The 21,796-nt window shown below is 39.4% G+C and overlaps 1 protein-coding gene across 4 annotated transcripts in view; it reads right to left on the bottom strand.

Moving 5' to 3' along the window:
- The window catches only part of SUPT3H (SPT3 homolog, SAGA and STAGA complex component), a 399,266-nt gene that overhangs the window by 135,920 nt on the left and 241,550 nt on the right, over positions 1-21,796 (bottom strand). For all 4 annotated transcript variants that reach the window (XM_052647809.1, XM_052647810.1, XM_052647808.1 and 1 more), the window contains exon 4: positions 2,799-2,885. In XM_052647809.1, the coding sequence (XP_052503769.1) occupies positions 2,799-2,885 (87 nt within the window). The remainder of the gene's footprint in view (positions 1-2,798; positions 2,886-21,796) is intronic.

The raw sequence follows: 21,796 nt of genomic DNA, 5'->3' as shown, positions 1-21,796 counted from the left end.
TTTTTTGTTGTTGTTAAATTCCTTCTGAAGATTGCGATAAATATCACATTCTCCACAGTAAGCTGACAATACTGTCTTTGGGGAATTTTGTACACCGTCAAGACCAAATTTCATTTTTTAAAATGATTTATAAACACCTATACAAAAATTTGCAACAACTGTTTGAAGAAGTCAAGCACTTTCCTTTTTATTTTTTTTAATTCCCTGAGAATCTTTTATTTAGAAGAGTTGGCTTATGTTTTATATTTCTGGAAAACATCCTGTAATCTGAGAAACGTATTTTTTATGAAACTCAAAGCTGATGAATGATAGTTGAGGCTTTTTTAGGTTTATCAGAAGACTACAATACCGCTTAACTTTAAAAGTAACTGATGTGTGTGCTCAGTCTGACTATTTGCGACCCCATGGACTGTAGCCTGCCAGGCTCCTCTATCCATGGGATTTTCCAGGCAAGAACACAGAACTGGTTGCCAGTTGTATGCTTACACTTAGAGTAGATGATTACTGGGTTCTGGTCTTCAGGTTTAAGATTCCTAATGGCAGCTGAAACATATTTTACAAAGCTCTTCTACATGCATTTTATTTGATATTTTTGATAGCCCTGAGATACAGACAAACATTATCATCTTTTTATATATATAGGGAAACTGAGGTTCAGGATAGTCTCACAATTAGAGCCAAGCAGGGCCAGAAGGAACGCATAACATCTGAACCTCAATCTCCTTATTTACAAGGTAAGTAAAGTACTTACCTTAGAGGAATATTGTGAGAAATAAATCAGAAAATAAGCGAAGCTGTCTAGTGCAGTATGTAAAATACAGTGGGCAGTCAACAACTTCTACTTGAATATAAACTGGAATTATTAAGAGAAAAAACATATACCTGGATCCAGGTCTTTGCTATCCCTCCTTTCTCTTTGCTCTGATTCCATTCAGTACTTTAGATTTGATTCTGTCTTATATTACAGTTGTGTAAACTACTTTAAATTCTGTTTGGAACATGTCAGCATATAAAGAAAATTATTATTTGGAGGAGAAAGATGAGAACACTGGCAACTATCATATTACAGCTATGTTCCTGGTTGCTTAAAAGATTCTGATTAAGAGTCCTTCTGGCCAGTAGAAGGGCTTTGACAATTGGTATATGTCCCTGAAGGGTCCATAGGATTTAAAACGTTGACTCCTCCAAGAGGTAGGAAAAAGTGTTGACGTGGACTACTTTTTGTGCTGGCCTGATTACCTCTGTTGATGAAAAAGAAAAACCTACTGGAGGTATTCTGTAAAGGACTGATGCTAACTCCACTGTTACCCAGCTGTCTTCATAAAGAACTTGGCTCACAGTCCCTGCTTCTCCAAGGGCGCATTCAGGCTCCTTCCTCTCAGCACCACTTGCTGTATGGTGCCTACTTCTCCTATGTCTTCCTAGTGAAGTTACTAGCTCCTGAATAGCCTTACTCTTCACTATCTCGCTAAAACCTTCCTTCCTATTCACTTCCAGAGCCATCATACTAATCATGGTTTGCCTTGATTACTAAGCCTGCACCCTAGTTAGTTCCATTCTAATATAATTGCATGAATTTCAACCTAGGCAGAAAACCTCCATTCCACCACATTTTACAGACTCTCCATCTAATCGCACAACCTTAAAATACTGTGAGTCTCAAAAATGCTTCTTCAACTCAATGATACAGATTTCTTAAACCAGATTATAGCTTCTTGATAGTAAAGACATTTCTTTTCTCTTTATAGTCCTCATACCACATAAGAGTCAATGAGCTAAAAATTCATAAAATTTCATGGTAGACTGGTGGAGGTGCAGTTTGTATATCCCACTGCATAAAGAAGAGAAAATCCTTCATCCAAGTTTAGTCAATCTTCAATCAATTAGAAGGAAAGGTTTTTATGAATATAAAGGAATGGGTATCAGAAAGACAGGATATCCTGAAGGTCAGATGGGATGCCTTCTGATAAAAATGTGAGCCACAAACATACAAAAAAGGTGAAAGAAAAATCAGTAAGTGTAATTAAAAGACCAGGGGAAAAACAATGGAGAAATGAAAGATGGAGCATTAGGAACTAAGCCCTGGGTGCTCATCTGGGTTAGCAGCTACCATAACATGCTGTGGTTACTCAGCTCGTTTCTCCACATGTAAGGACCTTTTAGATGAAAACTGTACTAAAAACATGCAGAAAGTCAAAATGTTTTCAACTAGCTACTCATGGAAGACAGTTATGACAAAATTATATCCTTAAATAGTTTAATATCAGAGTTCAAAGACAGATCTCTAGCAAATAAAAAAAACCTAAGTAATAAGAGTATATATTTTATGCTATTGCAATATTCATCTTGATTGATTTGCCTTTTCCTATTAACCAGTGTCACAGAAAAAACTTTGTATTTCAAGTGAAAAACTACTCTATGAACATCTACAATCCTGTATAAAATTAGAAAAATAAATATGCCATTTAGTTATATCCCAGTTACCAGAACAAAGGACCCAGTCAAGATCTAGTGAATTTTATGTAGCAATGAAAATGTCTAAATAGATATGTTAAGGATAAGTGAGAATTAGTTGTCAGCAGTTTTATATAAGTGCCCTTGCCCATGTAAAAAAAAAAAAAAAAAATCAATTCTGTTGTAATGAACCATTTTGTTGTTATGCAAACTATGATTTCCAAACATGAGTTCAACACTTATGATTCCAATATGAAAGCCATATAACAAGGGTAGCTTCCTTACATAAGTGTAATTAAACACAAAGTATGGCATTTCAATACCGTGAAATTCTTTTACATTACCTTATCCTTGCGCATCAGAAACAGAAGATCTTCAGCAGAGATTACTCTTGCTCCCCGAAGCTGAGAAACTTCAGCAGCTTGCTGTAACTAACAACAAAGGAAATTTTTCTTAATAATCTAAATTAAATATACTACAGTCATGATGTCTCAAGAGAGATAAATACACTAAGAGTTAAAAATCTTTGGGGATCACTCAGCAATCACATTACTGCTTTAAAAAGCAAAATGTCTTATGTTTAAAGGTATAAAAAAATGCAATTAACTTATATGCCCACCTGTAACTGATACAATAAACAGAAATCCTTGATTTCTTTCATGCAAAAGAAAAATCAAGTGCAGCTTCCAGAAATGCATTAATGCACCTGAAAATAATTTTATGAAATTTTATCCTCATATCCATGTGAGCAATGGTTTTGCTCAGTATCACTAGTTGAATAACTATATTATTAATCTGAGCTCCCATGCTGGTATGATTTGAAATAGGCCCATTCAGAACTTTAAAAGATCAACAAAAACAGTAGCTGTTTCTAATATCCAAAGGAAAAAAAAATAGTTTTAGTTTTGGCAAGTCTTCAGTGGGCAAAGGATTCAGTCCATAAATCATAATACTGGACTGCATTAATTTCTTTCCACACTAATCACATACACACAAAAAGTTAACTGTATCTGGAATGCACAACACAAAACATACTGCATGAAAAGTTAGATTCCCCCTGAAATGTTCATTTGGGCTGTTCTATCTACAAAGTTGAGAGTTTTCTGGAATTCAGAAGTCCCAGAAACACAATCTTACTTGAAAATGACCTGGAAAATAAAAGAATGTGAAAAATGATAGTTCTATTTTTTTGGCACAGGCAAAACCAGTTTCTTATTTTGATTAGTTAGGAGGAATATAAAATACATCCAGCTGAAAAAAATAAAGATGCTGGAGAAAACAGTACAAAAATGTGCCTGTAACTTCTTCCAAATTTGATCAATGGTGATTGCAGCAAACCAACTCTATCCAATATTATAAAAATATTTACATATAAAAGCTGTTCCTGAATGCATCTTTCTTTGATAACACATATTCCTAAGAACTAATCTTTAAAAAGTGACACACTGTTATCTTAACAATTACAAAGAAATCAAATAGTGCATTTGTACTAAAGAAATTCTGGATGTTCAAGCAATTTTGCTAAGTAAGCTTCCAACCTCGTCTAAATACACAGACTATGAAACAGACTATAAACTCCCTATGTGTCAGCCGTACCGCTGAATTTCCTGGATACTGGTGGTTGGTATATAAACATAATTCTACCTAAATATAGAAATTTAAATTTAACTGTGAACCATTTAAAAAGAAATCTTGGGGGAAAGGTTTTTAAAAAGATGATATATCTGCCCAGAAAGAAACTAAGTTTTCAGTAGGAAAAATGTGAACATATTTTTCTAAAAATTGGAAGAATGTCAGGGAAATACGTGTGCATGTGTTTTTTTCAAACAAAAACATTTCTGTCACAGCATAAAACACACACAATCAATGTGGAGCAGAATATGGACTCAGCATCCATTTGTCTGGACACATACAGAGAACTGGAAGGCCACACTATCAGGTAACATTTTTATTTTCTCAGACGAAGGATGGTATTGATTTGAAAACTTGAAAATACTACACAGATATAAGCAATTTTTTCTCACGTTAAGGAAAGCTCAGGATAAGTATACATCCCTAAGTAGTCTTCCCAATAAATCAACTGTTTATCTACTCTACATATAAATAATCTGTATTTGTAACACTCTCCAAAATGTTAGTTTAAAAACACACTCAACTAGGGAAAATAAAGAGAAAATGGAAAATAAAGACTTAGAAGAGTCAGCCATTTTAAATATCCTTTCAAAACCAGTACACAACTATCACGGGATCCGGAATTTATGTCTCGGTTATGTTGTCATAATTAGCAGGAAAACTTTATCTTTAGGTGTTGTCTATGTTATTTACTTATTTCCCTCATCTAACCTGTATCGTCACTAGCACTGGCTCTACTGGTCACCTAACCTGTATCCTCACTAGCACTGGCTCTGCTGGTCACCTAAACTAGTATCCTCACAAGCACTGGCTCTGTTGGTCACCTAAACTAGTATCTTCACTAGCACTGGCTCTGCTGGTCACCTAACCTAGTATCTTCACTAGCACTGGCTCTGCTGGTCACCTAACTGCTGGGAGCCAGCGTGAGGAATCCCGCCGGTGGCAAAGGTCATGAGGAAGGAAGCCCGACAAAATGCAAAGGCGTGATCTGGCTTCAGGGGTTCCTCCTGGGTTTTCCTGAACATCTACCCCCCAAAACCAGAGTCTGCCTGCTTTATTGTACTGTGCTTTCTACTCTTCTGACGTTCTCTGGAAAAAGTTAACTCAGGGCTTCAGTTAACAGTCTCCTGCATATGAAAAGAATGTTTCAGCTCAAACCCCTTTGATGGCTCTCTAACTTGCCTAACAGTTGGGGACTTTTACAACTTGTGGATTGTTTACAGCCCCCAACCATGAGAGGCACAAAGCTTAAAACATCTTAAAGATATAGAGCCTTTGGGAGCTAAGAATTAGTTTGGTGAAGAGTTTGTTGAGTTAATGTTTGCCGCCAGGCCTCCATATCCTTTATCTTTTAGGCACCTGGGAGGATATTAATCAATGTAAACGGGATGCAGAAATAGGAATATAGTAGTTTTTGATGGTAGCAATACTAGACTTTTGAGTTAATTAACTTTCTCTTTGTTATAAATCACTGTATTTCTTTCACTGTTATAAATTGCTGCATCCTTGCTATGTAAGAATGTAACTTTATTTAGTGCTTTCTGAGAGTGGCACCAGACTTTGGGAAGAACACCACAAATAAGTCTTCTGGTTGACAAACCCTTATCAGAAAAGGGCTGTAAAATGTTAATTGGCCTTCTGGCCAGAAGATGATGTAAATCACCTAAGACTTGTGTATACAACTAGGTATGCAGAGAGAAAGCCTGGTCTCAATAAGAGTCAGGGCTGCTGACGCTGCATAATTTTATATTATCCATTGATCTTGATGTACAAAAAAAGGTATAAAAAGACTTTACAACAATAGAGGATGGGCCAGTCACTGGAAAGACTGGTTTCCCCCGTGTCTTCTTTACTCTATTTTCAGGCTGAATGCCCATCTGGAGCGGGGAGGCTCTGGCTTCTAAGATCCGTGAGAGAGGGAGCCTAAGGTGGGGCACCCTCCGCTATACAAACGGGCACCGGTGGCCCAACGTAGATGGTGCAAATCTCTTGTGCTGAGGTTTTATTAGCTTTCCCCGTAAACCAAGTTATTCAGCCTCTTTTCTCCACTGAATTTTCCTACTATACTATTTCTTCCTAATCTCTTTTATATTTCTAAATAAATAAGTTTTCCTCACCTATGCGATCCCTGCTTCAAATTACCCTGGATCCACCGGGGCAGGACCCCGGCACCTAACCTAGTATCCTCACAAGCACTGGCTCTGCTGGTCGCCTAACCTAGTATCTTCACTAGCACTGGCTCTGCTGATCACCTAAACTAGTATCCTCACAAGCACTGGCTCTGCTGGTCGCCTAACCTAGTATCTTCACTAGCACTGGCTCTGCTGATCACCTAAACTAGTATCCTCACAAGCACTGGCTCTGCTGGTCGCCTAACCTAGTATCTTCACTAGCACTGGCTCTGCTGATCACCTAAACTAGTATCCTCACAAGCACTGGCTCTGCTGGTCGCCTAACCTAGTATCTTCACTAGCACTGGCAATGCTGGGCACCTAACCTGCTACCCTCACTAGCATTGACAATGCTGGTCACCTAACCTAGTACCTTCCCTAACATAGGCACTGCTGGTCACCTAACCTAGTTCCCTCACTAGCACTTACCCTACTGGTGCTCTACAAGAACCCTTGAACCTCATGAAGTGAGTCCTCAGGCTGAAAGTTATCACAGTGTCACTGCAACAAGCCCATCTGACCCTGACATGTCCCATGCTCCAAAACAACCTCGGCCACAGTTTCACCTCCTTTTCTCTGCTGACGAAGGAGAGCAAGCTTGTTAACTAATGACAGTGTTCACACTCAAGTATGCACTGCCCATTGGCTAACTTCAAGACATTTTATGAGAGGGTAAAGCTCCTCTTCAACAACACAAGCTTAAAAAGCAAGTCAGCAGAAGGCTGGTTCAGTTCCACTGAACTAAGCTCAGGATCAAGTGCATTTAATGTGAAAACAATACTAGAAACAGAAAACGAAATCACAAAATATTTCTAATACCTTCAGTGTCAAGAAAGAAAAAAAAGCTGATTCTATATGGTAAGAATTCCTTAATTTTTCCCTTGAAAATAAATGAAGTTGTACTTCATCATTCACTGTGGCAAGGCAAATATTTCTGGAAGTATGGAAAATGACATGATAGTCCATTTTATGATTTTTTATTACAATGAAAGTGGCATACGTTTAATTGTATTATAAAATATACAAGAACTGACAGGACAGAGGAATATTTTAAGACCAGTAACTAGTTGAATGAGTGTACAGAATAAACTTTAAACAGATAAAGGGATGGTGACAGGAACCTTATAAAGAGTTATTTGTAACTCAGTAAAATATTTTGCTAAAAGATATTATTCTGAAATAGCAACTCATTTAAAGCACTGATTTTTTTCTTGATAAATATTATTTCCATTCTTTAGTGTAAACTAAAAATAATACTAAACTGTTTAAAAGAAAAATATTTTCCCTGGCATATTAACACTTATCATGTTTGCATTTTAAATATTTTGCAATGGTTTATTTACAGGCTGTGCATAAAGTTTAAACTTTACATGACATCTTAAATGCCTCATCTTTGATACCACAAATAAATCTCTTCTCAATTTCGCACTGCCATCAATGATGCTAACATTGGAAAATTCTTTCTCACTCTATTTTATTTTCACTAATTTCCGTTGATTTTATTGTTTTAATTGGCTTGGGGTCTTGAATTTGCTGTCTGCTTCCACAGTATTCATCTGAACCTAGGCCTCTGGGTTTTTGCTTTGTTGTTATCAAGTCATGTTCAACTCTTTGCGATCCCATGGAATGTAGCCTTACAGGGTCCTCTGTCCATAGGATTTCCCAAGCAAGAAGACTGGAGTGCATTGCCATTTCTTTCTCCAGGGGATCTTCCTGACCCATGTCTCCTGCGTTGCAGGCAAATTCTTTACCATTGAGCCACCTGGAAAACCCTGGAGATTTTGCTTACTGCTTCCTAAACTTCAATGTCTCCAAATGGTGATGTATCTTACTTAGACTAAGCATTGATCTTCCTCAAATATAATGTCCATAACTCTTGTTCTAGGATCTGTGATAGTCCACTGATACCTGACTTCAGTGTGGTTTATAAATATCAACTCATAGATAGTCCCTATACTTCATTCTTATTAAATTTGTTTTTCTGTCATATTTTTCTACATTTATTCTCCCATAAGTTCCATTCTGTCTTTATGTCTTTGTGTACTTGTGCCAGTTCATTTTATGTGTCAGCCTAACTGGGCTACCGTGTGTCCAGACATTTGGGCAAACACTCTGAGTGTGACTGCGAGGGTATTTCTGAATGAGATTAATATCTGAATTCCTAGGCTGAGGAAAGCAGATTGCCACTCCTCTCAATCAGCCCCCGTTAATGATTCAGTTCAGTTCAGTTCAGTTCAGTTCAGTTGCTCAGTCGTGTCCGACTCTTTGTGACTCCATGAATCGCAGCACACCAGGTCTCTCTGTCCATCACCATCTCCCAGAGTTCACTCACACTCACGTCCATCGAGTCCGTGATGCCATCCAGCCAACTCATCCTCGGTCGTCCCCTTCTCCTCCTGCCCCCAATCCCTCCCAGCATCAGAGTCTTTTCCAGTGAGTCAACTCTTCGCATGAGGTGGCCAAAGTACTGCAGCTTCAGCTTTCGCCTCATTCCTTCCAAAGAAATCCCAGGGCTGATCTCCTTCAGAATGGACTGGTTGGATCTCCCTGCAGTCCAAGGGACTCTCAAGAGTCTTCTCCAACACCACAGTTCAAAAGCATCAATTCTTCGGTGCTCAGCCTTCTTCACAGTCCATCTCTCACATCCATACATGACCGCTGGAAAAACCATAGCCTTGACTAGACGGACCTTAGTCGGCAAAGTAATGTCTCTGCTTTTGAATATACTATCTAGGTTGGTCATAACTTTTCTTCCAAGGAGTAAGCGTCTTTTAATTCCATGGCTGCAATCACCATATGCAGTGATTTTGGAGCCCCCCAAAATAAAGTCTGACACTGTTTCTACTGTTTCCCATCTATTTCCCATGGAGTGATGGGACCGGATGCCATGATCTTCGTTTTCTGAATGTTGAGCTTTAAGCCAACTTTTTCGCTCTCTTTCACTTTCATCAAGAGGCTTTTTAGTTCCTCTTCACTTTCTGCCATAAGGGTGGTGTCATCTGTATATCTGAGGTGATTGATATTTCTCCCGGCAATCTTGATTCCAGCTTGTGTTTCTTCCAGCCCAGCGTGTCTCATGATGTACTCTGCATAGAAGTTAAATAAGCAGGGTGACAATATACAGCCTTGACATACTCCTTTTCCTGTTTGGAACCAGTCTGTTGTTCCATGTCCAGTTCTAACTGTTGCTTCCTGACCTGCATACAGATTTCTCAAGAGGCAGGTCAGGTGGTCTGGTATTCCCATCTCTTGAAGAATTTTCCCCAGTTTATTGTGATCCACACAGTCAAAGGCTTTGGCATAGCCAATAAAGCAGAAATAGATATTTTTCTGGAACTCTCTTGCTTTTTCCATGATCCAGCGGATGTTGCCAATTTGATCTCTGGTTCCTCTGCCTTTTGGAAAACCAGCTTGAACATCAGGAAGTTCATGGTTCATGTATTGCTGAAGCCTGGCTTGGAGAATTTTGAGCATTACTTTACTAGCGTGTGAGATGAGTGCAATTGTGCGGTAGTTTGAGCATTCTTTGGCATTGCCTTTGTTTGGAATTGGAATGAAACCTGACCTTTTCCAGTCATGTGGCCACCGCTGAGTTTTCCAAATTTGCTGGCATATTGAGTGCAGCACTTTCACAGCATCATCTTTCAGTATTTGAAACAGCTCAACTGGAATTCCATCACCTCCACTAGCTTTGTTCGTAGTGATGCCTTCTAAGGCCCACTTGACTTCACATTCCAAGATGTCTGGCTCTAGATGAGTGATCACATCATCATGATTATCTGGGTCGTGAAGATCTTTTTTGTTCTTCCATGTATTCTTGCCACCTCTTCATAATATGTTCTGCTTCTGTTAGGTCCATGCCATTTCTGTCCTTTATCAAGCCCATCTTTGCATGAAATGTTCCATTGGTATCTCTAATTTTCTGGAAGAGATCTCTAGTCATTCCCATTCTGTTCTTTCCCTCTATTTCTTTGCATTGATCGCTGAAGAAGGCTTTCTTATCTCTTCTTGCTATTCTCTGGAACTCGGCATTCAGATGCTTATGTCTTTCCTTTTCGTCTTTGCTTTTTGCCTCTCTTCTTTTCATAGCTATTTGTAAGGCCTCCCCAGACAGCCATTTTGCTTTTTTGCATTTCTTTTCCATGGGGATGGTCTTGATCCCTGTCTCCTGCACAATGTCACAAACCTCATTCCATTGTTCATTGGGCACTCTATCTATCAGATCTAGGCCCTTAAATCTATTTCTCACTTCCACTGTATAATCATAAGGGATGTGATTTAGGTCATACCTGAATGGGCTAGCGGTTTTCCCTACTTTCTTCAATTTGAGTCTGAATTTGCGAATAAGGAGTTCATGATCTGAGCCACAGTCAGCTCCTGGTCTTGTTTTTGTTGACTGTATAGAGCTTCTCCATCTTTGGCTGCAAAGAATATAATCAATCTGATTTCGGTGTTGACCATCTGGTGATGTCCCTGTGTAGACGCTTCTCCTGTGTTGCTGGAAGAGGGTGTTTGCTATGACCAGTGCATTTTCTTGGCAAAACTCTGTTAGTCTTTGCCCTGTTTCATTCCGTATTCCAAGGCCAAATTTGCCTATTACTCCAGGTGTTTCTTGACTTCCTACTTTTGCATTCCAGTCCCCTAGAATGAAAAGGACATCTTTTTTGGGTGTTAGTTCTAAAAGGTCTTGTAGGTCTTCATAAAACTGTTCAACTTCAGCTTCTTCAGCGTTACTGGTTGGGGCATAGACTTGGATAACTGTGATACTGAATGGTTTGCCTTGGAGACGAACAGAGATCATTCTGTCGTTTTTGAGATTGCATCCAAGTACCGCATTTCAGAGTCTTTTGTTGACCATGATGGCTACTCCATTTCTTCTGAGGGATTCCTGCCCACAGTAGTAGATATAATGGTCATCTGAGTTAAATTCACCCATTCCAGTCCATTTTAGTTCACTGATTCCTAGAGTGTCAACATTCACCCTTGCCATCTCTTGTTTGACCACTTCCAATTTGCCTTGATTCATGGACCTGGCATTCCAGGTTCCTATGCAATATTGCTCTTTACAGCATTGGATCTTGCTTCTATCACCAGTCACATTCACAACTGGGTATTGTTTTTCCTTTGCCTCCATCCCTTCATTCTTTCTGGAATTATTTCTCCACTGATCTCCAGTAGCATATTGGGCACCTAATGACCTGGGGACTTCCTCTTTTGGTATCCTATCATTTTGCCTTTTCATACTGTTCATGGGGTTCTCAAGGCAAGAATACTGAAGTGGCTTGCCATTCCCTTCTCCAGTGGACCACATTGTGTCAGACCTCTCCACCATGACCCGCCTGTCTTGGGTTATCCCGCAGGCATGGCTTGGTTTCATTGAGTTAGAGGGCCGGCGGCAGGGAGGAGCAACCTGAGGAGCGGTGGCTGCACAGGCACAGGAGGGCCTAGAGGAGCTATCCCACGTTGAAGGTCAGGAACGGCGGCGGGAAGGAGATAACCCTCATCCAAGGTAAGGAGCAGCGGCTGCGCTTTGCTGGAGCGGCCGTGAAGAGACACCCCATGCTCAAGGTAAGAGAAACCTGAGGAAGATGGTAGGTGTTGCAAGAGGGCATCAGAGGGCAGACACACTGAAACCATACTCAGAGAAAACTAGTCAATCTAATCACACTAGGACCACAGCCTCCTCTAAATGCTAATGTTAGTGAGCCTCAACCAAACAGTTGAAGAGGGATCTCCTTCTGCTTAACTGCCTTAAACTGGGACTTAGATCTTTTCTAGCCTTTTGACTTGGACTAAAATATCTCCTGTCTCTCAGGCTTTTGGACTTGATCTACAGCCTGCTTCCCCTGGGTCTCTGGCTTGCCAACAATGGAACTTGGGATTCTTAGCCTCCACAGTCATGTGAGCCAATTCCTTATAATAAATCTATGTACACACACACATATATACATGTAACCTATTAGACTATGGTTTTTCCTGTGGTCATGTATGGATGTGAGAGTTGGACTGTGAAGAAGGCTGAGTGCCGAAGAATTGATGCTTTTGAACTGTGGTGTTGGAGAAGACTCTTGAGAGTCCCTTGGACTGCAAGGAGATCCAACCAGTCCATTCTGAAGGAGATCAGCCCTGGGATTTCTTTGGAAGGAATGATGATAAAGCTGAAGCTGCAGTACTTTGGCCACCTCATGCGAAGAGTTGACTCATTGGAAAAGACTCTGATGCTGGGAGGGATTGGGGGCAGGAGGAGAAGGGGATGACAGAGGATGAGATTGCTGGATGGCATCACGGACTCGATGGACGTGAGTGTGAGTGAACTCCGGGAGTTGGTGATGGACAAGGAGGCCTGGCATGCTGCGATTCATGGGGTCACAAAGAGTCGGACATGACTGAAGGACTGAACTGAACTGAACCTATTGGTTCTGTTTTTTCTGGAGAATCCTAGTATAACACTAAACTCAAGTTATAAGAAATTCTTGAATATTTATGGGATTCAATTTCATTGTTTTTGTTTTTCCTTAGAGACTCATCCGGAGTCTGCCAGATTCTCTTCAACAGTTCCATTCTGGATTTTTGTTCTCTTGATCTCTTTTGTTCTCATGTAATTTACATTCTTTCTTTCAGTAGAGCACATTCTCTGGAAGTTTCTCTCTTTTGTTTTTAAGCATATTCATAATAGCTGCTTTATAAAATCCGTCTGCTGTTTCAACATCTGGGCCATCTTATAGTCAGTCACAGTGTTGTCTTTACTCTTGGCTATGGATCATGTTTCCCTGTTACTTTGTATTTTAAGGATACTCTGTGATTTTATCTGAGCTATTGTAAATGATACATTGTAAGGACTCTGGGTTCTGTTATGTTCCTCTAAAGAATAATGATAACTTTTTTTTTTGTAATGACACATTGTAAGGACTCTGCCAAAGCCTTTGACTGTATGATTCATAACAAACTGTGGAAAATTCTTCAAGAGGTGGGAATACCAGACCACCTGACCTGCTTCTTGAGAAACCTATATGCAGGTCAGGAGGCAACAGTTAGAACTGGACATGGAACAGACTGGTTCCAAATAGGAAAAGGAGTACGTCAAGGCTGTATATTGTCACCCTGCTTATTTAACGTCTATGCAGAGTACATCATGAGAAACTCTGGGCTGGAAGAAGCACAGCTGGAATCAAGATTGGCAGGAGAAATAGATCATCTCAGATATGCAGATGACACCACCCTTATGGCAGAAAGTGAAGAGGAACTAAATAGCCTCTTGATGAAAGTGAAAGAGGAGAGTGAAAAAGTTGGCTTAAAGCTCAACATTCAGAAAACGAAGATCATGGCATCTGGTCCCATCACTTCATGGGAAATAGATGGGGAAACAGTGGAAACAGTGTCAGACTTTATTTTGGGGGGCTCCAAAATCACTGCAGATGGTGACTGCAGCCATGAAATTAAAAGACGCTTACTCCTTGGAAGAAAAGTTATGACCAACCTAGACAGCATATTGAAAAGCAGAGAGATTACTTTGCCAACAAAGGTCCATCTAGTCAAGGCTATGGTTTTTCCAGTAGTTATGTATGGATGTGAGAGTTGGACTTGAAGAAAGCTGAGTGCTGAAGAATTGATGCTTTTGAACTGTGGTGTTGGAGAAGACTCTTACCGAGTCCCCTGGACTGCAAGGAGATCCAAGCAGTCCATTCTAAAGGAGATCAGCCCTGGGATTTCTTTGGCAGGAATGATGCTGAAGCTGAAACTCCAGTACTTTGGCTACCTCATGCCAAGAGTTGACTCATGGAAAAGACTCTGATGCTGGGAGGGATTGGGGGAAGGATGAAAAGGGGACAACAGAGGATGCGATGGCTGGATGGCACCACCAACTCGATGGACGTGAGTTTGAGTGAACTCCGGGAGTTGGTGATGGACAGGGAGGCCTGGCGTGCTGCGTTTCATGGGGTCACAAAGAGTCGGACACGACTGAGCGACTGAACTGAACTGAAATGAAAGAAGAGCGACTGAACTGAACTGAAATGAAAGAAGACTGGTAACTTTTTTAAACAGGCAGCTAACTAAAATGAATTCAATTTGTAGCATTTACAGTTTTCCTCCAGTGGTGGGATACAGCTGAAAAATACCTCTTATAGCTTCCCTAAGAAAAGATGTGTGGAAAACAAAAGTTTTAAAGATTCTATATGTCCAAAAATCATTTATGCTACCCTGATATTCAATTTATAATCTACCCAGGTGTAGGATTTGAGATTTAAAATAATTTTTCCTCAGAAATTTTAAAACACTGTTCCATTATCTTCAAACTTAAAATGTTACTGCTGAGAAATTCAGTTTATTTGATTCTGAAACTCTTCTGTGATTCCCCCTTCCTGAGAAACTTTTGCTATTTTCCTCTTTGTACCAGAATTTAAAATTTGATGCTGTTATGCCTTGATGAGGCTCTTTCTTCACATATTCTCCTGGACACAGGGATATTTTAACTCATATATTCTTGTCCTCCAAGTCTGGGAAATTTTCTTAGATTACTGTGAAAATTTCCTTTGTTTTCTGGATTCTTTCCAGAATATCTATTAATTGCATGCTGGTGGTCTTTGTGTGGGGGGTCTCTGAGTTCCTTCTATTCAGTCTCTCTGGAGGTGAACCTACACTGTTTTGACCGAACGGCAACGGGGCAGTTGACTTCCTGTGTGGTTGTGACCAGGCATGGGAATAAAACTGCTCCATGACTTTCTACCAATGATGCTCTCGTGTTTCCAGAGGGATCCTGAGTCCTGATTTGTCCCCCCACGTTCCAAGCTTTCATCTTCTTCAAATATGTTAAACATTTAGCATTTCTATCCACTTTTAAGAGTCCCTATTTACTTGACATATCTCATCTGCTATTTAATATCCCATTTTCTTGATCTTGATAGATTTATGCTTTTAAAAATTATTTTGCTGGCATTCAGTTGGGTTTTTGAGAAGGTTTGGAGACAAGCAATGTCTCACCCATGTTTAAATGGAAGCTGATGTTCTCTTTATATGCTGACATTTACTAATTGTACTATCCCATGCTTCCTGCCTACTATATATCATCTCATTTAACTCTCACAACAAACCTAAGAGAGATGTCCAGGTACATAAAACTGGGACTAAATAATAAATGGTCAACATTAAGCCATTCATCTTTCTCTCCAAGATTAATTTCTTATTCAGAACACAGGAAGGTAGGATCACTAAATAGTCTTACATTGCATAGAAAATCTACCCACAAAAACATTTATTTGCCTTTGAAAACATTTTCACTGCTGGCAAATAAATGGTTGCCAGAAAGAGGTTTGGATCAAAACATTCAAGTCAGTTGCTTCATGGAGACACAGCTTAAGGACTGAGAACTCAGCAAGTGTTAGAAAGGAAATGGATTTGTAACTAAATGCAGTCAACATTCAAACTATTATGAATGTAAGATATTTGACTTAATCCATTCCTATCATATCATCTTGTTCTATTTTGGTAACTAGTCTTCCACTGTCTTAGACTTTGAAACACAAACAAGTACATAAACTGGTTAAAAGATGTGCCAAATTTTTTAGAATTTCATTTTAATTCTTCTTTTTAGAAGATAAGTCAAACACAGTCAAGTGTTTAAAAAATATGAACAGGCTATAATTATCGGTATCTCATGATTCAAAGAATTCATTTTTATTTATATATGCATTTCAAAGAATGACCAATGACAATCAATACAAGCTTGGAAAGCTTAAAAAAATGTCCAATAAGAACAGCAATTCTGACAAGAAACTAATTCTTTGGTTATTCTTATTTAAAGGTGAAAGTGGTAGAAAAACAACCATTTGAAAGTTTTCTTTTAAACTATTTTGCATGTAAGTTATTTGTAAGTAAATTTCAAGTTTAAACAAATCAAGTTTTGAAGGCAAAAAAGATATTTTGAAAAATTTTTTAAGTTGAAATTAAACTATTAAAATAGACTATACTTCAAATATATGATGAAAAATTATACCATACTATACTTTAAATATGGAACAACAGACTGGTTCCAAATAGGAAAAAGAGTACGTCAAGGCTGTATATTGTCACCCAGCTTATTTAACTTCTATGCAGAGTACATTATGAGAAATGCTGGGCTGGAAGAAGCACAAGCTGGAATCAAGATTGCCCGGAGAAACAGCAATCACCTCAGATATGCCGGTGACACCACCCTTAGGGCAGAAAGTGAAGAGGAATTAAAAAGCCTCTTGATGAGAGTGAAAGAGGAGAGTGAAAAAGTTGGCTTAAAGCTCAACATTCAGAAAACGAAGATCATGGCATCCGGTCCCACCACTTCATGGGAAATAGATGGGGAAACAGTCGAAACAGTGTCAGACTTTATTTTGGGGGGCTCCAAAATCATTGCAGATGGTGATTGCAGCCATGAAATTAAAAGACGCTTACCCCTTGGAAGCAAAGTTATGACCAACCTAGACGGCATATTGAAAAGCAGAGACATTACTTTGCCGACTAAGGTCCGTCTAGTCAAGGCTATGGTTTTTCCAGTGGTCATGTATGGATGTGAGAGTTGGACTGTGAAGAAAGCTGAGGGCCGAAGAATTGATGCTTTTGAACTGTGGTGTTGGAGAAGACTCTTGAGAGTCTCCTGGACTGCAAGGAGATCCAACCAGTCCATTCTAAAGGAGATCAGCCCTGGGTGTTCTTTGGCAGGAATGATGCTGAAGCTGAAACTTCAGTACTTTGGCTACCTCATGTGAAGAGCTGACTCATTGGAAAAGACTCTGATGCTGGGAAACTTTGGGGACAGGAGGAGAAGGGGATGACTGAGGATGAGATGGCTGGATGGCATCACGGACTCGATGGACGTGAGTCTGAGTTAACTCCGGGAGTTGGTGATGGACAGGGAGGCCTGGTGTGCTGCGATTCATGGGGTCACAAAGAGTCGGACACAACTGAGCGACTGAACTGAACTGACACTTTAAATACTATACTATACTAGATTATAGTTAAATACTATACTATTAACTAACTATGGTAATGTTATTTAAAATTTAACTATTCACTATTTAACTATTGAAACTGAAATACTCTCTATTTAAACTAAAATATCATTAGAATTGTACAAATATGGCAGGAGATCTTGAGCTTGTTCAGTATTTATACAACTATCTTTTGGTTAGTTGATAACTAAAAAATAGTACTGGTACAAATAGGTTTCATTTGCATTTCTTAAAATTCTAGAAGCATAAAAGTTTTGGTAGCCTATAAAATGTATACTTTCCTGGTCTACATTTCATAATGTGTCGTTTTTCCCCCTCTGCTTATTTCCTGCCATCTTAGTGCCTCCTTCTGGTCACACTTCTGAAAAAGGCATCTACCTAAAGAACTATAGCCATTACTTATTTCTCCAAAGGACAGAATAATAACAGATATAAGACTCAGTTAATTACTTTTCTGCAGAACACTACCTAATTTTTCACATGATAACTTGGTTTCATTTTACCCTAGGATGTTTAGGAATAAACATAGGTCTTGTCCTAAATCTTCATGTTTAGGTCAGGGTATTAAAAGCACTGAATTACACCAGACCACACACAGACCAACGTACTGACCGGAAAAACTACCAAATGGAAAGAATAATGCTACAGAATAATCAAGAGGAATGAGAAAAACTGATTTCTAATTTTATCTCTATTGCTATCAGCATTGTTTTCACAAAAGCAATTTTACCATTTTGTCTCTGTTGAGAAAATATATGGACAAAGCGCCAACTTTAGAATTTCAGAACTGCAGCTTTTCACACTGGGTCTCAGAATGTGAGCAATGAACAAGGAGGGCAAGGGTGTGCTATGAAATTCAGTTAAAGTTTGGTTTTCTCTGTCAGTACAGTGTATCTTGAAGAGAGTTCCAGAGAATTCAGACTACTGCCTCCATTTTAAATCTCACTAACTCAGTAGATTGTCTCCACACAAGGCACTACACACACTGACTCCACAAGTAGTTTAATTGAGAAGCTTTAGAAAATCATTACTTCAAAGAAGTTTCCAAAGCCTCCTTAAGTTTTTTCCTTTCATAAGAAATTTTAAAATGCTTATGGTTTGATGTTTAAGGGAGGTAATAACGTGCAGTACACAGTAAGCCCTTAGTAATGGCTATCTCCACTTATTTAGAAAGAAGAAATTAAATTTCGGTGTCATCGTAAGAAAATTTGTAACTTTCAGGCTACCACTGGACCATAACTTAGCACTTATGACTTATTTTACCATAAACAAATTTAGGATGTAAATATTTATGTGGATAAATTATATGTATATTACTTATATACATATAATATATACACAGGCATATACACATAGATTTATATTTGTATGTATTTACACTCTCATATATATGTGTGTATATATCATTAGAACCACTTCTTTACAAGTTTTAAGAGAGTAATTCTACCTAGAGTTCAAGTGGAAAACTAGATGGACTTCTTCTGATAGAGAACTAGTAGTTTCTCTAATAAATTCTCTTGAATCAACTCACCATGAAATACACTGCATGTGTCAGTGTGCATACGTTCTGAAGTCATAGTTTTGAATGGAATAGCTGATCATTCTAATTCTCAAGTTCTGCAAGTGGGAACTGAACAGATGTGAACAACAAATGAGCTCCAAAGAGCCTCTGGCTTTTCCCTTCTCATTTTAGTATTTAACACGAGGCATACTGTACTTTTGGCTCCATGATTAAGCACTTGCATCAATGCGAGAAGAAACAAAAAAGAAGAATCACAAGGAGAAATAGTACAACTTAGTGAGAGGCACATGGGAGTCGGTTTTCAAAAAAAAAATCCTCTTAGTCATACCAGTGGAAAGGACAACCCATCCAATTAACTGAGTGTGGCAGGAAGCAGGAGGCTGGACTATTATTTAGCATTAATGACCTATTTTACCAGAATGTTTGCCATGGTACACAAATAAGCAGGTGATATAATTATTCCAGCATCCTACGCAATAGTCCCAGATACATTTGAAAGCCAAAGCCAGTTGCAAAATGGGATTAAAGCAATGCAATTACTAATGTGTAGAAGAGACTCCTCTCTATCCATTTCCAGTGTGCACTATGCCTTTATCATGTGGTAAGCAGAGGTAATTTGTATATGCTTCCCCCTTGGTCTCTCAGAGAAAGTAGCTCTTATTCAAATTTTGTATTCGAACACTGCTTGCATAGGAAAACCCATCAAAGTTGTATATAGTATTTATCAAATTAGCTGTAGGAGATGCAAACTAAATGAAAAGTCAAGTTTCCTAGGCTCAGATGTCAGTCCTGTGTTCCACTGAAGAATTTTAAAAGTTACTAAAAAGGGCTCAAGAAGGTGATAAACTACAGATCTTGTTACACTCCCAGACCACTGTGAAGATTAGATGAAAAGATGTGGAGCACATGCTTAGAGAGGGCTTCCCAGGTGGTGACTTGGGAAGAGCCCCTGGAGGAGGGCACGGCAGCCCACTCCAGTATTCTGCAATGGAGAGTCCCATAGACAGAGAAGCCTGGTGCTCCATGGCCAGTCCATAGGGTCACAAAGAGTCAGACACAACTGAAGCAACTTAGCACACATGCACATTCTTAGAGACCAATTTAGCACTCTATGAGCATAAGATACGGCGTGGGGGTGAATAATGTGGAACAGCAGTCTATACAAGAAAAGAAAAAATTTCACTGTTAATTCAGCAGGCACATAAAATGTTTCAGATTTGCGGCAAAAACCCAAACCAAGATATTCTCAAAGGACTCATTCATATCAGACATAAAATGGTACAAACCTCAACAATACTCACACCATCACATCCTGAGAAAGCAGATAGCATAGAGAAGACAGAACCCTCGTCCTTCAGAAATGCAAGGTAGGTGCCCCACCTCGGAGGTCTCCTCTAACTCAAGCAAAGACCTAACCACTCCCTTCCCACTGTGCTTCCTGGGGACCTTGTAGGACTTCAGCTGGCTTACTCCTTATCATCCTACTTGGTAAAGATCTCTTCACAAGAAAAAGGCTTTCCTTCCAGAAGTGGAAGGAAACATTCCATTAAAAGGTAAGCTTTTCATTAAAATGTATTAGAAACAAGTGAAAGAACAGTGAAGCAATTTGGCAAAAGTCACGTGAAAGGAAAAGGTGCATGACGGGCACGTGGAAACTGGCACAGGGACTAGAAGGCTGAAGGCCGCTGACCCTAAGGTGCGCTCTCAGTGAATGTGGCCAGCAACCAAGCATCACGGAGACCCCGCTAACCAAAACAAACACACCTAGGAATGATAACCGTTCTCTTGTAGGGATGTTAAAAGGAACGAGTAAGGAAGACAAAGTAAACGCAGAAAAGATAATGCCTAAAACAATTATCAGGCCCCCAAATACTAGTCTTTTATTTCCTTCTGTGGAGTCACAAGGCAGTGATATTACTAAAAGAGAAGTCATGGAAGGGTAACTCTTCAAACTGTAGTCACACAGATGAGGTTAAAATGAAGTAAGCATGGAGGTTAAAACCCTATGAGTTAATCAAATACTAGGCCCTGGTTTGTTCAAGATGTATTTATTGAGCACCTGAAAGTGAAAGTCATTCAGTTGTGTCTGACTCTTTGAGACCCCATGGACTATCAGTCCATGGAATTCTCCAGGCCAGAATACTGGAGTGGGTAGCCTTTCCCTCCTCCAAGGGATCTTCCCAACCAAGGGATCGAACCCAGGTCTCCTGCATTGCAGACAAATTCTTTACCACTTGAGCCACAAGGGAAGCCCAAGAATATTGGAGTGGGTAGCCTAGCCCCTTCTCCAGTGTACTTGATCCAGGAACTGAATTGAGGTCTTCTGCATTGCAGCGGGATTCTTTACCAACTGAACTATCAGAGAAGCCATTAAGCACCTAGTATACGCCAACCACTGGGCTTGGAAGTGTATATTATGCTAATTAGAAGTAAAGCAAGCAAGCAAACAAGGAAAAAAAATGGTTCCTAAACTCATGGATTTACAGATCATGCTTATTTTTTTTTAGTAAAGATGCATGATAAATAACAGCAGATGTTACAAAATTTTGATTTAAAATAAGTTAAACAAGTTAATGCTGAAAATGAGAGCTGAGTGATAGGTACCATAACTCATACCCTGTGTTGAAATGCACGTCCAGCTAACACCTTGGTGAAGGCTGCACAAGGAAGCCACACACTACACTGAGGTTACTCATCGGGAAAGAGTCCCAAGACATTGCTACGGATTATGTAAAATATAAGAAAGAAATCTAAAGAAAATATCCCAACTAACTCTGTCAGATATTAGCCATGATTAATTTCCAGCCTAAAGGCAAATCAAATTGCCTCCTAGCCTCTAAATCAGGACTTGGAGAAAAGCTCACGTTTCAGAACTTACCTGGCAGAGTCTCAGCTAACATATGCGTGCTTGCAGCATCTCTGGGGATGACCCATATGCGATCATTGATATTTACTTGAATATGCATTTATCAGTCAGGGGGTTGGAATGAAAAAGATTAGCAAGTTAAACTGGGTAACTGGAGAAGAGAGGAACTGCT

Source organism: Budorcas taxicolor, chromosome 11 (assembly GCF_023091745.1).
Source record: "Budorcas taxicolor isolate Tak-1 chromosome 11, Takin1.1, whole genome shotgun sequence".
Classification (NCBI taxonomy): Eukaryota; Metazoa; Chordata; class Mammalia; order Artiodactyla; family Bovidae; genus Budorcas; species Budorcas taxicolor.
The sequence above is the reverse complement of the archived record's forward strand: the minus strand, read 5'-3'. Positions and strand labels throughout refer to the sequence as shown.